The sequence below is a fragment of the Syzygium oleosum genome, unplaced genomic scaffold (assembly GCF_021117445.2).
Source record: "Syzygium oleosum isolate NSW1041296 unplaced genomic scaffold, Sole_v2.1 Sole_v2.16, whole genome shotgun sequence".
Taxonomy (NCBI): Eukaryota; Viridiplantae; Streptophyta; class Magnoliopsida; order Myrtales; family Myrtaceae; genus Syzygium; species Syzygium oleosum.
In genome coordinates this window covers 3203383-3226133 of record NW_026607500.1, presented here as the reverse complement: position 1 = coordinate 3226133, position 22751 = coordinate 3203383, and the positions used below count along the sequence as shown (strand labels likewise).

At 39.9% G+C, this 22751-nt stretch overlaps 1 protein-coding gene across 1 annotated transcript; it reads right to left on the bottom strand.

Moving 5' to 3' along the window:
- Positions 1-16852: 16852 nt before the first annotated feature.
- Positions 16853-20943, bottom strand: LOC115686561 (uncharacterized). Its single transcript, XM_030611903.2, has 2 exons — positions 20609-20943; positions 16853-17591 (listed from the first exon to the last, which is right to left on the bottom strand). Exons 1-2 carry the CDS (start codon positions 20774-20776, stop codon positions 17037-17039), a joined length of 723 nt encoding a protein of 240 aa, XP_030467763.1. The 5' UTR covers positions 20777-20943; the 3' UTR covers positions 16853-17036.
- Between the last annotated feature and the right edge of the window lie 1808 nt (positions 20944-22751).

Here is a 22751-nt window from a genome sequence, read left to right as displayed (position 1 = left end):
TTAAAATCTGATCGATCGAAATGTTCAAGGCTAGATTGCATTCTGATTATTAGGTTTCGAATTTCGGAGTGAACTTTTCCTTTTCCATCACTTATGGAGTTGACAAGGACATTTTTTCCAAATAGACAAAAAAAAAGTAAGGCTGAAGATCATGCTTAATGTAAATCGAGCCAATAAAAAAGAGAGTGATTGATCTTGAGAAACATGGCCATTTTTTTAACTAAAATCATACGAGGATAAACTAAAAACATGTGAGTCGCACAAAATGTTTGAATAAGGACAAGTATAGTTTACTCTACATAGCGAATATATATAAAGGGCAGTCTTGTTCCACTCTTCGATATAAGAAATGGTATTTTCAGTAAAGTTTCGTAGGGTATCTCTGGCATGTGATAGTGATCAATTGTTCGTTGACTTGTTAATTTAAATTTCGTAAGTGTGACGGAATATTTTCAAAATGCCAAATTGGTGTCTCTTTATCTGTCACTGACAACGTTTGTTTTAGTGCAAAAATGGTTAGACAAAAAAGTATTGAAAACGTGTTCCATGACTTTGTTTGGAGTGTTGACCTTCAGCAAAACAGCTAACAGTCCGGATTTTCACGTTTTCATTCTTAATTAAATGAGATTCTGCTAATTAGGTGCGGTCACAAAGGACAAACTTGGTAGCAGTATTAGCAACTTTGATCACTTCGGAAATAAGTTTGTCCATCCTCTACGCAGCAAATAAGACAGCGATTACTTTTTTCATTCAACAACAAAAGTAATTGATGGCCATCATTCTATCTTTGGTAAGAAATTGATAAGATTTAACTATTAATTTTCAGTTATCATCAGACATTATAAGCACCTCAAATTCAGTACTTAAATTTTCAACACTTAGTTTTCAGTTTTATAAACAAGCGCCAATACTTAAGGATATTACGTTCGTTTGATAGTTGTAATTACCATGCACTTAAAATACTCAATCAAGTGATAAATTCACTTATTTCGGTCATCAGAAGTAGTAATTGATGATAATTAAAGTCTTACCAATGGTATGGTTAAAATCAATGAATAGTGATTATAGTTTCATGGGGGAAATTACTCAATTAGTTGTAAAACTATTGTACGGATGTCAATTTAGTCTTAAATTTTTCTATTTTGCCAATTGAATCCCAAACCTTTGCAGGAAATTCTAATGTAACCCTTCCGGCTAATTTTCGTTGGAAGCCGGTGATGTGGCGATATGCCACATAGGATAGCCGACAATAACTCGACCACCATGTTGGTAATTTCAAGCAAAAATTGACTAGAATGACTACATTGGAATTTTGTGCAAAAGTTTATGAATGAATTGGCAAAATTGAAAAGTTTAGGACTGATTTAGCATCCGTACAATATGTTGAGGACTGATTTGGTAATTTTCCCTAGTTTCATATTTGTTAGTAAATTAATTGTAGTGTCCCAATTGCCACTTAGTTCTTGTGTGACCGTTCGGATGCGAGCCTCAAGAGTGTTTGATGTATTATTAGACAGGCACGAATAAACCTCTCGCAAGGAGGTGCTTACGATTGACACTTTTCATGATCCTTCGATTGACAAAAGCAGCATGTGCTGATTGTAACTTGTTTTGAGGATTACTAGTAAATTCCAATCTTGTTGTGGTTGTTAGTGTTGGGAGTAGATGTAGGCTTGGGAATAATGTCGAACCACTTTATATCTACTTGCAATATCTTCTATCTATTCACTATCAACATTATGTCAAGTACCCTTTGCGAGTGGAGCTTTGTGGTGTCGGGGTCAAGAGTGAATGATGCATAGGAGATGATATAACTGGTTCGTGGGAGTGGAGTCAGGAGGTTTATGCTAGGAATTCTAGGATATAACAAGTATATCTTTAAAAAGCTTTGAAGGCGGAGTTGACCTTTTGTGCACAAATTGCTTAAGAGCTTATGCCACCCTCCTAATGAGGCCATGGCATGCCGAAACTAGTTATTGTGCCATTTTGTTCTGCGTGTCTTGCTCGAGTGACTGAATGTTTGAGCTAAGTTGAGCATGGTACGATTCGATATGAGAATGTTATTCGCTTATTATTCTTAGGAACAACTATAGAATAAAAGCTGGTCTAGTGTTCTTGACACACCAAGCACCGCACGTGCTATACCATGACCAAGGAACTGTAGGCTTGTCCAACGAATTGTCGGCTCGTGATAGATGGTATTAGAGCAAGGTCCCTCTAGTAGGTGTGTGATTTCAGAAAAAGTTTGTGGTCCACTCGGTCCTATGAGGGCGGAAAGTGAATCGCCAGAGTAAAAAGAGCTCGGACAAAGTGTGGCTCTTGGCTTGCTTCTAAAATGACAATGGGGGCACAAAAAAGAATCGAATTGCTCACTAAATAGGGAAAATGTTCCTGGATTAATAGGCAAATCTTAAGATGGGTTTGCCACCACGTTTTCACAAGGAGAAAATCCTCCATTGGTCTACTAAGATCAAAAGAAGCTAAGTAGGCGAAAGAGAGTGCTACCGAAAGTGCAGTTGGCTCCGAATTCCTCACTTGTTAGGGAAAGTACAAGTGACCGAAGATGCACGAACAACTTTGATCGAGGGAAGCTACCAATGGAGTGCAATGGCCCATTCTGTTGGGCGAGCATCACCATTCCATGGAAGATCCGGGGTAGGGCATTAAGGGTTGAAGAACATAGGGAAGCGAAAGAACAACACGCAATGAGGGCATTACAGAATTGAGTGGAGGAGAATGTCACAAACAAGATTCTCTCGTACTCACATAACATTGTGAGTAGAGCTTTGTGGCATCGGGGTAAAGAGGGAGTGATGTACAGGAGATCATACAACTGGTTCGTGGGAGTGCCGTTAAAGCGTTTGTGCTAAGAGTTCTAAGATAGAACAAATATATTTCTAGGCAGCTCTGAAGATGGGTCTAGCCTGCCATGCACGCTAGTGCTGCTCTCCTAATGAGGCCATAATATGCTAAAACCAGTTGTTATGCCATTTTGTTTTACAAGTCTCACTCGATGGACTAGATGCCCAAATTAAGTTGAGCGTGGTACGATCCGATACAAGTATACTATTCGCCGTATTGTTCTTAGGACAACTATAAAATAAAGGCTAGTATGGTGTTTTCAACCCACCAGGCACTACACGAGCTATTATGTGGTCAAGGAACTACCGGCCTATGACAACTACCTGTTCATTATTATTATTATTTGTTCATTAGTAGCATTGCACCTTACATTAATCTGTCTATGCTACTAGTGAAGTTTAACTTGTTATATTCCGCAAAAGTTCTTCATAGTTCTCATTCAACCTATTAACACAGCCTTTAAGTTGTATTATTGGCTCGAACACTTACGAACAATTCTATATGGTAACCTACCCGACTCATATTGGAAATGGAGATGACCATGCCAATTCTTGCTCAGGTTGAATTGGAAGAATTGGACGTGGTGCACACCTTACTGTATGCATATGGTATCCACTAAATAAAAGATTTTCATAATCAAAGTTGCTCTTATAGATATATGTTTTAATTAACTTTTAAGTATAGGCCTCGACCTTAAGACCTGATAATTAGTATCCCTTCAGCTATCTGGCATTGTCGCGCCTAGTGCCCTACTATCGAAGATTTGTCGAGGTAGATGACCTAGGGTTAGACTTACTAAATATTGGATGTCCTAGCGCGGCACTTTAATAACAGAGTCCAAAACCCCTATGAACTTTTAATTTATTTAGAATGATAACACTGTAAATCCTAAAACTCGTGGGGATATGATTTTAAGTCTTGAAACTTTCTTTTTCTTCATTTGTGGGCTTGATTCCTTATGTTAGCTGCCTCGTTTGTTTAGGCCTCTTATAGACTATTTGACGTACTATCAAGTCAAGTATCATGTATTTGTCTTGAATTTGCTCCGGGACATGTTCTTCTTGCCATCCTTTTTCCTCTAAAATTGCAAAATTCAGATGTTCAAGCTCTCAGTGATGGGATTTTCTCGAACATAAAACTACGACCAAATCAGACCAGTAGTGTGGTCTGGTTCTCGTAGGAAATGGTTCGATCCTTGATCCCAAAATTTGGGAACCGACACTATGTGGTTCGCGTCCAAGGTCAGGGTATTGAACTGAACCGACCTTGGACTAAACCCATTTTAACTATGCTTGTTGTTTTTTTTTTTTTCAGACGGTTAGAATTTAGAGTAATCTTTTATGGATGAATAAGGAATGAAATTTTATAATTAATGTTTTATATTACGTATTTTGAAATTTTTATTTTTTATTATATTTTACAATCCATCTTCTATAGGTTGTTGATTTTGGCAAGTAAAGAATTTTGTTGCTGCTTTAACTTTGGTTTTGCTTGACTAAGGGATGAATTGAATAAGTCCCTATTGCTTTAGATTTTTGTTTGTTTTTTACCTGTGTTTTTTGCTTCTCGCCGTTTGGTTGCTCGGTATCACAATTCTAAATATTGTGTGCTGATGGTTATGTACTTTGAAAGAGTAAGTTTGTTTTTTAAGGAATACAAACAAATGAAACAAAGAAAAATTTATCAACTGGTTCCCTAGACCAACCTTAGTACTGAATCAAACTAGCAGGGTTAGTTCCAGGGTCTACAAGGTTGGTTCTAGATTCCAAAATCTGAGAACCGATCCAATCGTTGAACCGCACACCCCAACATAAAATGGCATCGTTTCTTTACGCCACATTAAAATATTTAAAGATTGATGTAAAAAAGGCTAAAGTTCAAGACCTATCTCAAAATTCTAAAATATTGAAAATTTAACAAAATCAAAGAAGATTGCAAGGAGACAAGGATCTCAAGTTTATTTTTTGGTTTTTTCTTCCTGATATGGCGTCGGCTTAGCACCACATCAACGCAACATCTCTGCAAAAGAAGGAAAAATTGATAGAAAGAATCGGCACGTAAACCACTTAAAATTAACTGAGTGACTCAAATACATGGAAGTTTACAAGTTTTAGAATTTTTTGTTTTATTGTCGAAATTTATATCCGAAGCCCGACAACACTTTAAAAATACATTTTCAAGGCCTTTTTTTTTTTTTTTTTGGGTAAGGTTCAAGGCCTTTTCTTTAACCACCAATATAGCAAATATTTATCTCTATACATCAAAGAAGTTATTTACTCTAAGCAAAATATCCTGTAATTGAACTATCACTAAACTTCAAAACCAAATTACGAGTAGCCTGGCATTCTCATGTTACCACAAAGAAATGGACTTCGGACATCATGAGGCTGGTCCCTTTGCCTCAAATTGCAATCCAAGAGTTTTGTGTCCAAATCCTTGTCGCAACCCCCCTAAAAGTCAGGGGTTAAGTGGTGAGCGGGTTCAGGTAATGTTAAACTACGACGGACGATCCTTGTACTCAAGGTGTTTGCCCTCATTCAGCATCCCAAATCTTTACCTCGAGCGACATTGGGAAAATCCAATTTGATTATAATCTATCTATGAAGTCCTATTTTATTACGGGGCCACTACTAGCCTATTATGGCTGACTAGAAGATAAGTGGAATGCGAAAGTTCATTCCATTTCCCATGAAAACAAAATTCTATGTTTGGGAATTTGATTACACTAAGCATCTAAATTAGTGCCATTCAATACCTAAACTCGTTTTGTTTGTCTTCTAAGTGATTCATGCAGTCTTTTGTCAAGTTATGAATCCTTTTAGTTTTTCCACTACGTATCCATGCATGGTTGATTGAATTTTGATTCTAGAGCGTGCTCTATTCATCGATACAAGCTAAAAGAAGCAAAAGCATTGAATGAAGTATAATCAATGCATCACACATAGAGAGAACGAAATGACGACGAATGAAAGTGCAAGAAAGTAAATCCAATATGTGTGGAGCAAAGAATATTACATGGCGTTATTCTAAGCCCTAGGACATGATCCCCATGAGCTTGTTCAACCCGATAGGAGTCGAGAAAAGAATATTACATGACCTTATTTTAAGCCCCAGGACTTGATGGAGACAACCGTTCTTGGCGGAAGTGGCAATGCATCTAGCAGCGACAGAACTTGAGTGATTACTGGCCAAATATGGAAAACAAAGATCCATGGAAAAGAAAGAATGAAAATGAAGGAGAAAAGAGAGATCGACTCAACTTCTAGCTTCTCTAATATTTTCGTTCAATTCCAATGGAGAGGAAGAGAGATTCCAGCTTCAATCAACGATTTATTTAGTTTCTGTTGCACCTAAAAAGAGGATCCCGGACAGAGAGAGATTCCGTCAAGACTGAAAATAGGGCCTAGCTAAGCCTTGAAAACCCAAACGACAAAGGCAATGGGCTATATACAAAGCTTGAGGCAGGCCCATGGCGGAGCACAGGGACGCTCATGTGAGCCTTCCTCCTCTTGTGATGGTGTTGACCGAGAATGGCATGGGGGCATGATGACATGCCACAAATCACTTTCTTGCCTTTCCTATGCGATAATTTGAATTACATACAATAAGGGAAAATCTTTATAAACCATCTTATCCTTTAGTAATACTTCTTTTGCCATTTGCTTTTCACACGTAACTCGTTTGCTCTTTCGCTAGTAACATAAAAGAGAGGACTTTGTTCGACATTGACATGAAAAGTTTGTCATGAATAGATGACGTCCATGCCCGATTTTGATGAACGGGTATTTGAGATACTTGAAACCTGGGTTTAAAAGAGCCAATCTAAATCGAAACTCGCGAATTTGAGAACTCAGTTAGCTTTTCTGCACCAGAGCTCTCGGTCTTTTCCGAGGTGGCTAGAGTTGCTGGTGTTGGGCTGGGGGGGTCCTTTTGTTGTAGTGTAGGTTTTGGCAATCCCCTTCCAGTATCGAATTGAAGGGACTAGTATACTTTCAAAATGAAGAGCATAAGGCTACACGTGACAATCATTTTGTGCCCAGAATCAGATTATGGGCAGAAATTATTCTTTTTAATTCCGTGCCCGGAAACAATTTCTAAGCATTTGAAGGCGTTTGGTAACTATCCAAAATTTCTGTTCTTAGAATAGAAAAATAACAGAAATGCGTTTGCTCATTACACAAAATTTCTTTTTATTAATAATATTTTAATAATATTTTGAATTTTTTAAATATTTTTTCTTTTTTTTCCTTTTTTTTCTTTCTTTCCCCTTCCTTTCTTGGCCATGGCCGGCCGTCGGCGCCGGCAACCGGCCATAGGCCAGGGCCGACGAGGGCATCGCGGCCCTCGCCGCCGTCGTCGCCGATAGCGACGGCAAGGTCAGCCTCGCCTTGGCTGGGTGAGGCCGACCTCGCCATCGCCAACCCAGGTGTCATGCCCCGAACCCCGCGAGCGCGCCAACATCCCTCCGAGGTCATCAAGTATGTGACATCCCAGGATTTGTCGCCGACCCAAACCGAACGCTAACGAATAGCGTAAGCGGAAGCAAAACGAACTCTCCATACAACATGTAATCCAACGGGATAATAGAGAGACAATCGAAACACATCAACATATACATTTTATAAACATAGCGTTAAACACAAATAAACAATTACAAGCCTTACTTGAGGCCACCATCTAGACACCACTCATAACAAAAAGGATTGGGTGGTGGGTAAGCTTAACTCCTCTATAAAAGGGGTACTCCAAAAAGAGACGAGGAGAATAATCCCATCCTTAGATCATCACGGTACTCTGGTGGCATCTCCGGATCAGTCATGGTCGTGGGTCTGAAATGGTTTGGTTATACAATCATGAGAACACTTCTCAATAAGCAACTACCTAAGCCTCGCTTAGGCTAACATGTACTTCCGGACAATCCTAAACGTGCAATTCTAACGAACAACGTGCCATAGACAATCACAGGCGTCCTTTCCTCGCCTTGGCACATGCACATGCCCTGCACGTTAGAATACCGCCATAACATGGCAATTCGCTCCACGAGCACATAATGCAACCACATGACGTAAACGTGCATAAAATGGTTATTAATCCAGACATGCTCAACAGCAATACAAGCACATTGCATTCCCCAATGCATAACACACGATTATAACTGTCCAGATTATTAACGGCCCCTCGGGCCACCGAACCCCCGCCGGTCTTCTGGCGTAACCAGGCATCGTCCCGCTACTTCGACGACGGCAACGTCCGGAACCCCCACCCAGACGGCATTCCATAAAGGAGCATCGATCCGGCCTCCACCGCGATCAGCAACGTCTAGAACCCCCGCCTAGACGGCATCCGAACCCCCGTCGGGCATCGTCTAGAACCCCCGCCTAGACGGAACGTGTCGTGACCATGCACACACTCAACAACCATTACCGATTCTTATCTTTATGAATTAACCAAATGCCAACTAAGTTTGTACTCATCAATTAAAAAGCCTCGCCTTTCTTTTATAACAAAATCTCCGAAAAGTCCCCGAGAGAGAGAAAAACCGAGTGTGCACAGAATCGGGGCAAAATTGGGCAGTTGTGCAGTGACCAAAATCCATTTGAAATAAATAGTAAATCAACTCCAAAAATTCTGAAATTTGGATATGTTGTATAAAACATCTTGATAACATTTTTCATGAAGGACACAAAATCCATTTCTAACTGTAAACGCCTCGTTTTGATACTCAAATCCGGACAGAATCCGGTTCGCTCAGACAGCCCCTCAGACCATAAAAATACAACTCATTCAGTATCCAAATCACTTTGGAAAGCTCTGACATTTTTATATGTCATAGAAACAAGTGTTTTTAACAATTTTCGTGAAGGAAGTTTATTGAAATAAGGTCTAGAAAATTTTATAAAAATTCGGACAGACAGGAAGGTAGGGTGAACAGTAACTCCGGCAGCCCTGAGACGGTCCGAAAACCGACTTCCGAATGGCCCCAAAAAACTTCCAAAAATTCTGAATTTAAAGTATGTTATACCTCAAGATGTTGGGAACAAATTCTATGAAGAACACTTCCTCACATTCGGCCCACAATGATCACCAAAAAAATAACAAAGCGCAGAGGTACAGTAACAACCAGAAATCCGAGAATCATTAAACTTGCACCATTAAGCAAATCAAGCTCATACAACCCCTCAACCAACTATCCACAGCCCCTAATCTATCCCTAGACATGCCATTAGTAACCCACTACCCTAACCAAGGATTAAGAAGTCACTTACCAAGGGTTTAAGCAAGAAAACCGGTGAACAGGCAAACTGAGCTCCGGCGGTGAACAACGATGGACGGGACGCTCCGGCGACTTTCCGGCGACCTGGATGGGAGGGTTGGAACGAGCACAAGATGGTGGTGGTCGGGATACCAGGAGTGAGGCCTAAAGAGAGAGAGAAAGAGGGGAAAATTGGTGTTTTCCAGTTGGTTTTTGGGCTAGTTCAGGCTTTTGTGAACAGTAGGCACTCCAGCGGCCGGACGGGTGGGTGGACTGCGATTCAGGCAACGAGTCCGGTGGTGTCTGAACCGGAGGAGCAAGGTGGAGGTGATGGTGCTTGGAGCTTCGGCTGATTCCAAGGAGGGAGAGAGAGAGCTCCGGGAAGGAGAAGAGAGAGAGAGGGAGAGAGAGAGAGAGAATTTCGGGAATGAGAAGAGAGAGAGAGAGGGAGAGAGAGAGTGACAAGAGTGAAGGTGAGAGTGATAGACAAGGGTGATGTGAGATGACTTCTAAAAGTCTATCAATGGCCAAGATTGAACCACAATCAAATCAAGACATCCAAGGGCCACAATTGAGTCTTCTAAAGCAAGATGGGGAAAATATCCTAGGGCAATTAAGGAATAAGCAAAAAGGAGAGGGGACATTCTTGTCCAAATTTTCGCTTATGGAGGGAAATGTAATTGTCTGAATTGCCCTTCAATATTTCAAAAGTGCTCAATTAACCCAGGGGCAAAATGGTCTTTTTCCACTCCCAGTCCAAATTTTGATTTTTCCGATAATTCCAATCGATCCAATTGTTGGCCACGCTAAATGAGACGATGTCCGATAAATTAGTCGTGGAAATATTGAAAATTCGACATCCCAATTCGGATTCTAATTAATGGCCAAAATTCAACAATCGCGACTTTAGTCCAGCTCAAATTAATGGGCGGCTTTTAGGAGTTACGCGTATCGACACATGGTCGATGACATCGAGCCACATCTAAGTTTACTTGAGCCATGGCGATCTCGGTTGTCATGTAATTGCGAGGGTCAATCACTAGTTCCGAAGGACACGATCTTTCGGATTAGGTTTAGGATCGTCCGAAACTCATACAGTGGTTAAGCGGAATCACCCGCGTTCTGATCGTATAAGATTTGCGAATCGTTCTATAGCCATCCTTGGATCGGTCTATAATGGTACAAAATATTCCCTCGTCAATCTTATGGTCGAAGTGCTAATCCATGATCAAGTTCTTAGGTTCACGTACTTAATTCCTAGCTAGCCTTTCCCTAACGGTTAGTATCTTGAAAGTGATCAATTTCCGAGTGAGATTTTATTGAAAGTGCATCGAAGAAATATTCATTTCATAAATCCCGAAAATGGGTCGAATTTCAGAATGTCACACCAGGTGACGGCGAGGTCGGCCTCACCGTCGTGGCCGCGAGCCGCCCTCACCCAAGCAGCGAGGGGGATCCTCACCGGCCATCGGCAAGGGCCGCGACGCCCTCGTCGGCAGCCGGCGGCCGGCAGGTGGCGGGGCCGAAGAATAACAACAAATCAAAAAAAAGAAAAAACTAAGAAGAATCAATTATGGAAAAATTGTTCCAAGATCGAGAAGTTACTTTTTTTTGCTTCTTGATTCTGTTCCAAAACTGATTCTGGGGCACAAAAAATTTAACAAACAGATTTTTGTTCCCAAACTAATTTTGGGAACAAAAGAACAGAATCAGTTACTATTTGGCAAGTTGCCAAATAGGCCCTAAGTTTCGATTTTCAAAAATTCGAATCGGAACCTACCCTACTTGTTTTGGAGATGACTCGAAGTAGAGCTATCAGGCCTATTCCGGCCTAGTCAAGTTGAATTGGATGTTGTGCTTTGTATGTGTCACGGGCCAGTATTTTCTTGGCCACGGAATAGCCCATGAGGAGCCTAGCGGGTTGATAAGTCCCCAAGCCAGCCTTCCTTCTATAGTCGTTCCTAATAACCATACGGTGAATCGCATCCTCGTAGTAGATCGCACCATGCCCAACTTAGCTTAGGCATCCAGTCCTTCGAGCGAGACATACAGAACACTTTAGGTACAATAATTGGTTTTGGTTTACCATGGCCTCATCAGGAGAACGACATTGCTTCCGACCAGTTTATACACGGGAGGCCAACTTCAGAGCTCCTAAGGATATATACGTTTTAACCTAGAACTCCTAGCATAAACCACCTTGATGTCACCCTCACGAATCAATTGTATCATTTCCTCCGCACACTCACTCTTCACCTCGACAAAATCAAGCTCCTCTCACAAGGGTACGGGAGTATGAGAGAATTATGGTCTGTGACATATGCATGTGTTATTTCACCCTTATGCATTATCTACAAGATTTTCTAAATCAAATTGCAGTCCAATAATTTGGTGTCAACTTTCTAAGACGAAAAGGGGCAAAGACCCGGTGTAAAGTCCTAAGCATGGGTAAGACAATGTTCACCTAAGTGTTATTGATATGTCAAATCCTTATAGGTCATTTCAATTTATTCCAGAAATTTCAAATATACATCTCCATAGGGTTGAGCAACCTGACCGATTCAACCCGAAAACCAGCTGGAACCAGCCTTAATTGGTGGGTTTAATGACGGTTCACAAGGGGACCGATCTGATTCCCGGTTCCAAAAATAGGAAATTGGCCTTGATCATTTCGGCTCTTGGATCTATACCTTGAATCGTCTGGTTCTAACTAAGGAATTGGAACCTTGGTTGTATTTGTTGAAATTTAATATGTTTTATGTATTATCCTGAAACGGAAATAATTATATATATGTTTGACACATGTGTATATATATATATATATATATATATATATTATAAAATAAAACGAGAAAATAAAGAAACAAACCTCAGCCGGTTTCAAGATTAACAAGGTTGGTTCCTTGTTCAAAAAATGAGGAGCTGACCTTGACATAGTAGGTTTTAAGTTTTAGATCTAGAACCTCCCCATTCCGGAGTCGATCATCCCTACATGATGTAGGCTACATCTCCTTTGCTTGACGTCGGATTGGAGTGATTTATGTGTTGCGGAAAGCTCTTGGGGTCGAGCTTTTCAAGATGCCCTCGAATTATATTTATCAATTATTAATTTCTTACGTAGAATTGAGTCTTAATTTGATGACTCTACAGATTAAACTCAAGTCAATCATCTAAAAATTTAGAAAGGAAGTGAAGTCAGAAAACGTTCGGTAGTGTTTACATATGTATCTTTCGCTCCAAAGGTCTGCTTTGCATTTTACAAAGTCAAGGAATGAGTTCGTCCACATCGTTGAAATTCGACCCCTACCCCTAAAGTATTCATACTCAGATTCCCGCCTTTGCGCTTTCTATTGCATTCTCTCGCACTTAGCAATTAGAGGCACCGTAGTTTTAGAAAGCTGGAGCGGTCCTCATCACGTGTTTAATCAGAGTACAACTGTCGGCTCCTTTTTTGTGGGGTCTAAGCTTTAGGATTCTCAGGGAAATCGATTAGCAAAGAGCCCAGGACGATGCATAATGAAGCCAGAGGAATCTCGAGACGTTGGCGTACTGTTTTACAATTCAGAGAAAACAGGGATGTCCAACATTTTCCCGAGGCCTACACCGCGTCGAAGGAGGCTTCTGGAACAAGTTTTCGAACCTGCGGGCCGTCCTCGAAGGGTCTTGCTACACTGGGGTAGCTTGTCGTACTCAAGGCAAGGTAATCTCGCAATCTTCAGTCCATTCTGCCACTTCTTTTGGCATTGTGATTCGGTCCCTCTCGTTTAAGCTTACATCGACCATCCTTGTTAACCACTCCTACAACTCTTATGAAGATGTGAATCCTATACCATCAAGTGTTGAATTAGATAGCATCAGAGCTAATTTCCTGACGCTGTGTTCGCGAATTGGTCTTTACATCTGCTACTGTGCAGCGACTTTTCCCGTGCATTAAATCCTTATTTCGTGATTCATCTTCCCTCGAACTAGCCGGTATCGCTTCCAGGAACTTCGAGGGGGTTTGACCTTCTTCGGACGGCCAAAACTCAGCCCAAGCTAAAGCTAGAGAACACCTGACAAGGCCAGTTTCAGGTTTGGATAGTGAAGTCAGATAATGTTTAGTAAAATGGGCATGCAACGCATGTTTTCGGGTATGTTTTCCTTTAATTTTAAAGAGAAAGTCGGAGAACGTTGAGATTTGATCTAAAGTTTGACTTGCCATCCAAGCGTTCTCGCTCGAGTAATTTTGAGTCACTTCAGATCACTTCTTTACATACCCACAATTTTGTCCGAACGATTTTGCTTTGTTGTTGTTGATACTTGAATTTTTCAGCTATAGCTATTTTCCTTATGAGAGACCGTTTGTTTTATAGACATAAGCAAGATTGCTTTTGCAGATAAAATACTTGTACATCTCCCACAATCCCCCCAAATCCCTCCTACCAAACAAGAAAATTTGGGACTGTAATCCCTCCAAATTCCTTGATCTCAATCCCTCCTATCACACAAGAAGTACTTTTCTTAATGTTTTCTCTTCCTCTCTAATTCCTAATTTACAATTTTATATTTCATGCAATTTGCTTTCTCAAAATGATAATCATCAAACAAAATGAAATCGACCTCAAATGATGGGAGTATACAACCTTAACGTGAATGCAATCGTAAATATTTACGGTCTTTTTATGAGAAATTCATTCTAAAGTATCTAGCCCCCAAAATACAGCTTTGTTTTGTTTTCTTTTAATAGCAAACAAAATATGAAATTAAATGAGCAAATAAGGTAACAAAATAATTATGTGATCTATCCTAAATGTGCGTCAAAAAATTTATTTACATAAATTTCTAATCTTTCTATCCTAGCAATTTTATTATCTGAACCCTGTTTTAGTTTGTGAAATTATGAGGGAAAATTATCCAAAAAATCCTAAACCTATTGTACCACAGCCAATTCAATCTAAAACCTTTCAATTGTGTTAATTTAGTCCTAAACATTTTGATGATTTATCAATTTAGTCCTTCTAGATAATTTTGGCCAATATTCACTAACATGGATGCTAGCCGGCCGCCGGCTGTCCTATCTGGCATTACCTACGCTAATGTAGATAATTTTGTGCATTTTTCTTTTACAATTTTACCTTCCTTTCGCCTATGCATAGTACTCAGCCATGGCTGACGACTAGCTATAGGCGAGGGTCACCCTCACGGCCTGGGCGAGGGCGGTTCTCACTAGATTGGACAAGGGTGACCCTCGCATAGGCTGCGAGGGTTGAGCCCTTGTCAAAGGCCGTGAGGGTCGAGCCCTCGTCTATGGTTAATCATTCGCCATGGCCGACAACCGGTCATAGGCGAAAGGAAAACAAAAGGAAATCAAAAGAAAGGAAAAAAAGAAAAATTCAAGATTTTTTTCAAAAATTACAAAAATTTGTCAACGTCAGCATCAGCCATGTCACGTAGAATAGCTAGCGGCCGACCCGCGCCCACGGTAGTGATTCCTAGACAAAATTGACCGAAATAAGTAAATTAGCAAATTGTTAAAAAGTTTATGACTAAATTGACACAATTGAAATGTTTAAGATAGAATTATCTACCATACAATATATCCCGAAATTATGATGTGAATATGTTTTGTATTTATCTAATGATAAATTTACTAAATCTTGAAAAACAAGCAATGCCGAAAGTAATTTTATGTAATGCACATCAATGATTTTTATGATTTTTCATTTCTGAATTAGACATATAATCTAAATGATTAAAAGTCTAATGTCCTGCAAAGACAGAAATAATGAACAAAAGTTAATGCAACGAAACGAAACTCCGCAAAGTGTTAACCGCACGACAACTCAATATTTGCGAATTCTAGTGACATCCGCAAATTCCAACAAAGGAAAGTGTTAAGACCTCGGAGCAATATAAAGATTGTTTATGAAAGAACAAACGAAAGGATCCAAATAAAGCGACATTACGTCAAAAATCGAATCGAAGCGACTCAAAATTATTCAAGCGAGAATGCTTTGATAACGAGTCGAAATTTATATCAAACCTCGACATCCTCTATCTTCTTACCTTAAAATTAAATTACAACCTACTCAGGCCCCTGATGGACCACAAAACGAATATCTATGGATAGGTGAATCGAGGGGTCACAATATGGATTAATCAAGGCACTGACCAGACTGAAAAACTGGTCTGGTTAGTTGGAGCAAAGGTAAATCACTCAATAAGGACTAAATGCGCACGTAAATTGCTGGAAAGTAGGCGATATTGCAGGCAATTCGCGAATGTAAGGTCGGAAAAATTAGCTACAACGCTATGCAATCCAAGACTTGATCACGTACCAGTCGTATTACCTTCCTAAGAGTCCTAGGAGTGATTTAAAAATGGATGGGCGGAAGTGAAGTTAAAGGAGAGGCAACAGACTCACAATGCCAAAAGTCAGTACGGGTAAAGCACCGAGATTGCGAGACTTTTGGGCAGTCGATTCACAATTCGTACATGCAATGTTGACATCTATGAAGAGATATCTTGCTTCCGCAAATGGTAAATGAGTGGTTAGATGCATGTGTGCGTTGTGTTGGAAAAAGTCTCATATCAGAGAAGTAGTGTGATTTGGAACAGTTAATATATCCAAGTACACCCATAACTCAATGACTTAAATTTTTGAGTAAAAATTGATCAAACTAGATATGTGGATGAGGTCGGATTTGATTCCCTTTTGGCGATTGCCTAGGATAAAGCTATTACGCTTTTGTTGCGCGCTCCCACATTATTAAAATTTACATGTGAATTGTATTAGAAAAAATCCCACATCAGAGAGTTTGTGTGGTTTGGAACAATTAACATATATTAATTGATTTATAATTCATACGCTTAAGCTTTCGAGTAAAGGTAAGTTAAATTAGATATATTAACTCGCTCGAATTTGGGCTCCCCCGGTGAAGGTATCGGTCTTGTGCTACATGTTTTTCGACAAATGGTATCAAAATCGATGATAAATTAGTGGGCTCACAATCTATTATGGTGTTTTGTGAATATCTCGAGAAAAAAATTTGACGAACTTGGTTTCCGAGTAGGGTTCATGCTTCGGTTTGGCAAAAAACACCCAGGTGAAGGTGGGCATCCCAATGGCAACTTTTGAGTAAATGTGGGTTCAACTGGATATATTGATAAACTCAGGCTTGACTCCCTCTTGGCAATCAAGGTATTGGTCTTCTGTTGTGCACTCTCATGAGTTTAACCGAATATGCTAACTGACGCAGACTTGGCTTCCTCTTGACGGTTTCCCCGAGTGAAGGTATCATGCCTCTGTTGCGTGTTCCCAACCACAAATCTTGTTGTGAAAATTGGTAATCTATAACAAGGATCCTATTGTTTCCCAATTGAGCTTTGCTACTTGATTCATCTTTCAGATATTTTTACAAAGTAGCGATCCTCCGTAGCAGCAAGAACCAAATGAGAGAGAGAGAGAGAGAGAGAGAGAGAGAGAGAGAGAGAGAGAGAGAGAGAGAGAGAGAGAGATGGTGGTATTGTCGGGATGGTGACGCATCTGGCGATGATCATGCCGACTCAGGCCAGGTTCAGTCGATGCGGCCATGGCGGAGGTCACCCTCTGTGCAGTGTGCAAGTAGTTGTGCCCTCGTGGGGGAGGGACGGTGTAGAAGTAGAAAGGACAGAAAGTGATGAAAGGAAAGCAAACTGGAAAGGGAGAAACAAATGTTGGCCATTCAAACCTGCTCTAGCTGATTTGCCAACATCTCAAGGGAATAAATTTAGCGTTTTATATGACTCCAATCCATGTCCATAATTACGTAATTATATAAAGACAAATAATTTTACAGTTTTAAATGGAGAACCTCAGGACAGTAGCTCACCAGGGGCTCATATCCACATTTAGAAAGAACCTTAGTCTCACTAAACCCCCTTTCCATACACTCTCTTTGTATCATACCGAGTCACCATTTCTGATGCCCTCATCCATCTTACAACACTTCGTGCCGCTCCCAAACACAACATCCAGGTTATACAGCACCGGAACCAATGTCACCGAGCAAAGAAACACGAGAACCGGCCCGAAGATCCAGAGAAGAAGAGGGATCGCAGCGTAGAAAAGCCGGTTCCCCACTATGTTTAGGACAAACCCCTTCTCCAGGAGCTCGGAGATGTACTCGGGAGTGACTATAGACACCAACTCGGGGTCCGCTTGCTGCAACGGAGTGTTGATGAGGATGTTGACCTGGTTGATGAACCGAATGGAGAGGGAGTGGCAGAGGAAGGAGAAGAGGAAGATGGTGAGGAGGGTGACGTACTTCATGGCCACCATAAAGTCGCCATGCCCACCATACACGGAGTCGTTCAGGGGCTTCTTCACGCTGTAGGTGCTGCTTATCACCGCTGCAAGGCCCGAGCAGAGGAGGATCGACGTGGTGGCCATCAGGGTCGACCCCATGATGGTGTTCCGGAGAGTTTGTACCACCAAGATGTTCTTCTTGTCATTGTCCTACAAATTGATCAATTATTAACCTTCAGCTTGCTTCTTTTTCTGCGTTTCTCATGATCGTACTATAGAGAAATCCCACAAATAAAATTGTCCATACAAATCCTATACTTTGGGAAATTCAATGAATAGCTTCCTGTATTTGGTATTTGATAGTATTACATATTCCACATACTTTTAACGATTTGTTAACCATATATGTCAAATCTATAAGAAAATTGAATCGGCGAGGTTGTGAAATCGCATCCGGTGATTTCATGAATTAATCAATATCATGATCTAAAAGTCTCTAAAGATCTTAAAAGACTAAAGACCTGTTTGATTATCCCATTAAACATTGAAAATTAATTTTTTCACCACTTAATGATTTTAGAACGTTTGACAACATCAAATTAGCCCACCACTTAATTGAAATTTGAAGTAAAAAGGCACTTAAATGCTTGACAAAAATATCCTTACTACATTATCAGAACATCCAAATAGTACACGCTTATAAAAAAAAAACATATTTTACAAGCATATCTCAATAAAGTAAACGTTTACCGAACTAAGGTGTCTAGTACCCACATTGCTTTACCTGCCTTTCTTTCATATTTCGAGTTAGATTTCCAGCTTGACCATGCATTTCCTATTGATTTTTATCATTAAATTATCTCCTTTATAAATTTCTGTGCAGCTTTTAATTGTTGTTTACTTCAATCGTTCATGCAAAATGAAAGAAACATATGGTTAATAAATGTTCAATCAAGACATATGATGTTTCCCTAATATTCCACTAACCTCTTAAATGGATTAAAATTGACCAAATCGTAAATAAATTATTTCATGTTTTGACTAAAGTAAACTGGTTTACTGTTTATAGTGTTAGATTTCGAATCCATTTCAATATCAACCGGATGGTTTCATAAAAATTAAGCGTATTTCGATTTTTCAGTTACGACTAGCTATCAAACAATATGATTATATTCCATTTTTCAGAATTCGAATTGAATTAAAACACTCTTGACTTATGCTTTTCAGTATTTATAAGACGGACCCAAGATTTTCACCTAAGATCAGGACCAGTCTCTTAAATTCTACAATAAATGTCAAAATTCGCGTACTATCAATTGGAGAATATCCTAGTCAGGGCAGAGGATAAAAAAACGTGCGACTTTATCTCTCGTGTGGACAGAATATGCGGTAACCCTCTTGAACATGCATCACATTCAGCAGACATTCCCCGGTGGCTTCGTTTTTTTGTCTAATCATCTTGGCCAATCCCACGAGCGGGAGTTGGAAGGTGGCTATTCCTATTCGAAGAATATTCTAAGCATATGATGTTTTCATTGTGGAGTTCACAAGAATCAATCAAAACTACATTATTCTTAAAAACTCAGAGTTTCCTAATGTCCGTAAGTTTAGGAGTTTGTTTCCTATAGAATTGACGCTCCATTATTGAAGTCAGAAATCTCTCTCAAATCGGATGTTGTCGAAAGCCAAATCCGGCACCAACCGACCTAGGGTGACCCGAGATCTAGTGTTATCCAAGGTCAATGACGCTCGGATTACTTACAAGGTTAGAGATTGCGAGCTGGTTGACTGGGGCACGAGATGTGATATAATGGGGAACGTAGTGGGGACACACAGGGAGTGGGGACGACGCCAACTGCAGTGTGGCGAGGAGGTGGTGGAGGCCGACGGTGAAGGAAGATGGAGGAGAGAGAGTATGCGAAAAGACTTAGGGCTTTTCAGGGGTCTAGATGTCTTTGCATGCAAGTAAAGGACTGTGGAGTCTTTTAGAAGGTAAATCTACCGAATAAATTCGCCTCCTAATTTTACAGGATCCAATCCCATCCCGTGCTCCTGTGAGGGCACTGCGGTTATTAAGATTTTACCAAACGACTTTGTAAAAAATGTACTTACCCTTTTTCCATAATGATGATTGTTGTGAAAGGATGCACGAAACGGACTCTAATCATGCTTAAATTGTTCAATATGTTTTGTCCCACACAGTGGTTTGAATGTAACAAACCATCAGTGACACCTCAGACCAAAGCATATATTCGCACCCTAATAAATAAAGCAAAGCTAGGACGAGGAAACTCCGCGTCGTCGCGAGGCCATCATCACCTTTTAGCTTATGATCGTTTCATTATGTGCTTTGATGATTATGAAACGCACTTCACTCACCGATCTGACTTTACATTCTAAAACATTAGGCTATGGGTCACATGGAAAGCACTAATAAATATCAGATTTTATGCTCTGAAATGGCAAACTAAAGTTCTCGAACTAACTATTATTATCCATCTGATTCATCAGATCTACTCATGATTTTGTTCTATTTTTATTGTTTTTTATTCCTCTACGCAAGAAGAAAATTAGGCACCACGTCTTTTGATGGAGACAAAAAATGCAAAGTTGGACGACGTTTCACCAAGCACTTGTTCGTGTCGACTTAAATGGTAGCATTAATTCAAGAACTCTATCCCTATTAGCATTTTATCTCTTTCATTTTCAAACACTCGTAAAGGAGTGGCATCTGGAATCAATCGTAACCAAATGAAACCCACTGAAACTAAGAGTTCTTCTATCATTGAGGATAGCAAGTAAATGATGATCTAAGGGTGCGTATGTTTCTACAATCTTACTCTTAATCAAAAAAAAAATTTTAAAATTTGGGGCGTTTGTTCTGTTCATTTCTCGTGAAAGAAAATGGAGAGAAGAGATTTGCATGAGACCTATGAATATATGCGTGATTCAATCATTCTATAAAAAGATTCATATACTTACTACACGGACAGTCATTGAACAACATACCTGGATGGAAAACTGTTTCTCTAACTAATAATAGACAGAACAGGAATTCCTCAACATCGCTGCTGGGTATCGCGTTGCGATATTGATGAAATCAAGAAGATAATTTAGCAGAAGAAGAGCTGGGTGAGCTGTGTCGTAGTGGATAACAGAAAGACTCGCACAAGTTTGTGTGTGTAAGGTGTATACATGACGAAAAGAAGTGTTAGAGATGGAAATACCTTCATCATGGCGGAGACCCAGAAGCGTCGTGCCCTCGCGTTCGTGCCCATAATGGTGGCGAGCGGCTCGGTCCGGACCTTATGCCATAGCCAAACATGGTAGCCCAAGCTTATCAGAAACCCTAATGGCACGAGTATGGCGTCGAGATAACACTTTCTCCATTCCATCTCTCTGTCTCTCTCTTTCTCTCTCTGATAGTAATGTTGTCCAATGCGCTTGCACACCACCTTTGATCTTCCTATCACACTCTCTTATGGGACTTTTCGACCTCTGCGTATTGCATCATCAGCAAGCAGATATAAATACAAATGAGAATGAACGTGGACTCGTTCCGATTTCTCGTTCAGTGAACGAACAAAAGGGACTGCAAGAAAAGGAAAAGCAAAAAGCATTATGTCTCTTTTTAATAATATACTCACCTCTCAAACGAACATGAGCCTAATATTTTAGTTGGAGTTTTGTCCCATTTGGCCACTCACAATCTTTAATTTTTATCTTTTATTGGTCAGAATCCACTACCATTTTTGCGTCCCTCTCTACAGTACATACCACCAAGTATTTTTAAGGTACATTGTTTATGTCTTGTGATAAGAATCTTTAGGGACAGTATTATTCTCCAATCGGAATCCAAAAGCTAGGAGAAAAAGGTATATACGAGAGAATAGGTGCTCTTCATGACATGAGTAAGTGCTCTGACATGCATGAATAGATAAGAGGAATATCCGGGCATGTTAATCACCCCACTGATCTATGCAAGATAATTGCGTGTCATCCTAAGTCACCATTTCGACAAAAACATCCTAAGTCACCATTGTCTGAACCCAACTAAAAGTTAGGACCTTACTTACTGGGCCGTGAGGATCCGGTCTTCGCCAGAGCCGACGAGGGCTGCCCTCGCCAGATCCGGCGAGGGTGACCTTGCTTGTGGCCAGTTGCTGGCCATGGCTGAGTATCGGCCATAGGCCAAAGAAGAATGAGAAGGGGAAAAAAAAAAGAAAGGAAAAAAAAGAAAAAAAAGGGAAATTTTTTTTAAATAAATTATTAAAAATATCAACATCAACGCCGGTCGTGCCATGCAAGGCTATTAGCATACACGCCAGTGATATCTTACCTAAATTGGCCGAATAGACTAAATTAATGCTAATGTGAAAATATTTAAGACTAAATTGGTTTATTTGAAAAGTTTAGGTTTGATTGGTACCAATGTAATACGTTTAAGATTTTTTTGGTACTAATCCCTTACTTCCCCACATTCATGAATAATTATTAGAATGTTTATATTTTTGTCAGCGTGAATAGTATTTCATAGATCTCTAAATAGCTGGATCTCGATGCTCGTATCTCTAAATTAGGTGCAGAAGCCATCAGACACGTATGCCCCATTCATGTAACTTGCAGGTCACTCACATGCAAATTTAACGTAAAAGCGACTACACGGGATCCCGCCAGATAGGTGGGAGTATGGTTACGATTGAGGTTTTTAAAGATTGTTTTTGGAAAGCTAAGGGATATAAAAAATAAAAGATGGAGCCGCCGTCAATCCTTGAAAAAAGAACCTATGGCGAATAGACATCTAGGTGTATCTGTAACGGCATTGGTCATCTGTGAAAATCTAGAGAAATTGTGGTCCCGGGTTCAAATATATGCGGAGAGGCGTTAGAGTCCCCCCAAATTTTTTTTTTCAGTACCACAATTTCAATTAAATCCTTTGAATTCAAATTTTAAACAATTTCCTAAAATTATTGATACAACTTTAATTTTTCGGGAGATTTAATCAGGCGAAATTTTATCATCATTTTACACTCCGACGTAACTCTGCAGGCCACGTGTTTTATTTGTGTTTTGGAAATGTGTAATGACATTAAAAAGTAGGGTTAATACCACGAAAAACTCCAAACTGGTATATCTGTGACAAATTTACCCCGAACTTTTTTTTTTACTACCAAAAACCCTAAACTGATACATTTATGTCAATTTTACCACAAACTATTTTTTTGACTACCAAAAACCCCACACTAATACACCTGTGACAATTTTACCCCCAAACTAATTTTTTGACCATTACAAACCCTAAACTGGTACATTTGTGATAAATTTACCCTCCGTTAGTGTCCGTTAAATTGGATTAATATCACAAAAAAT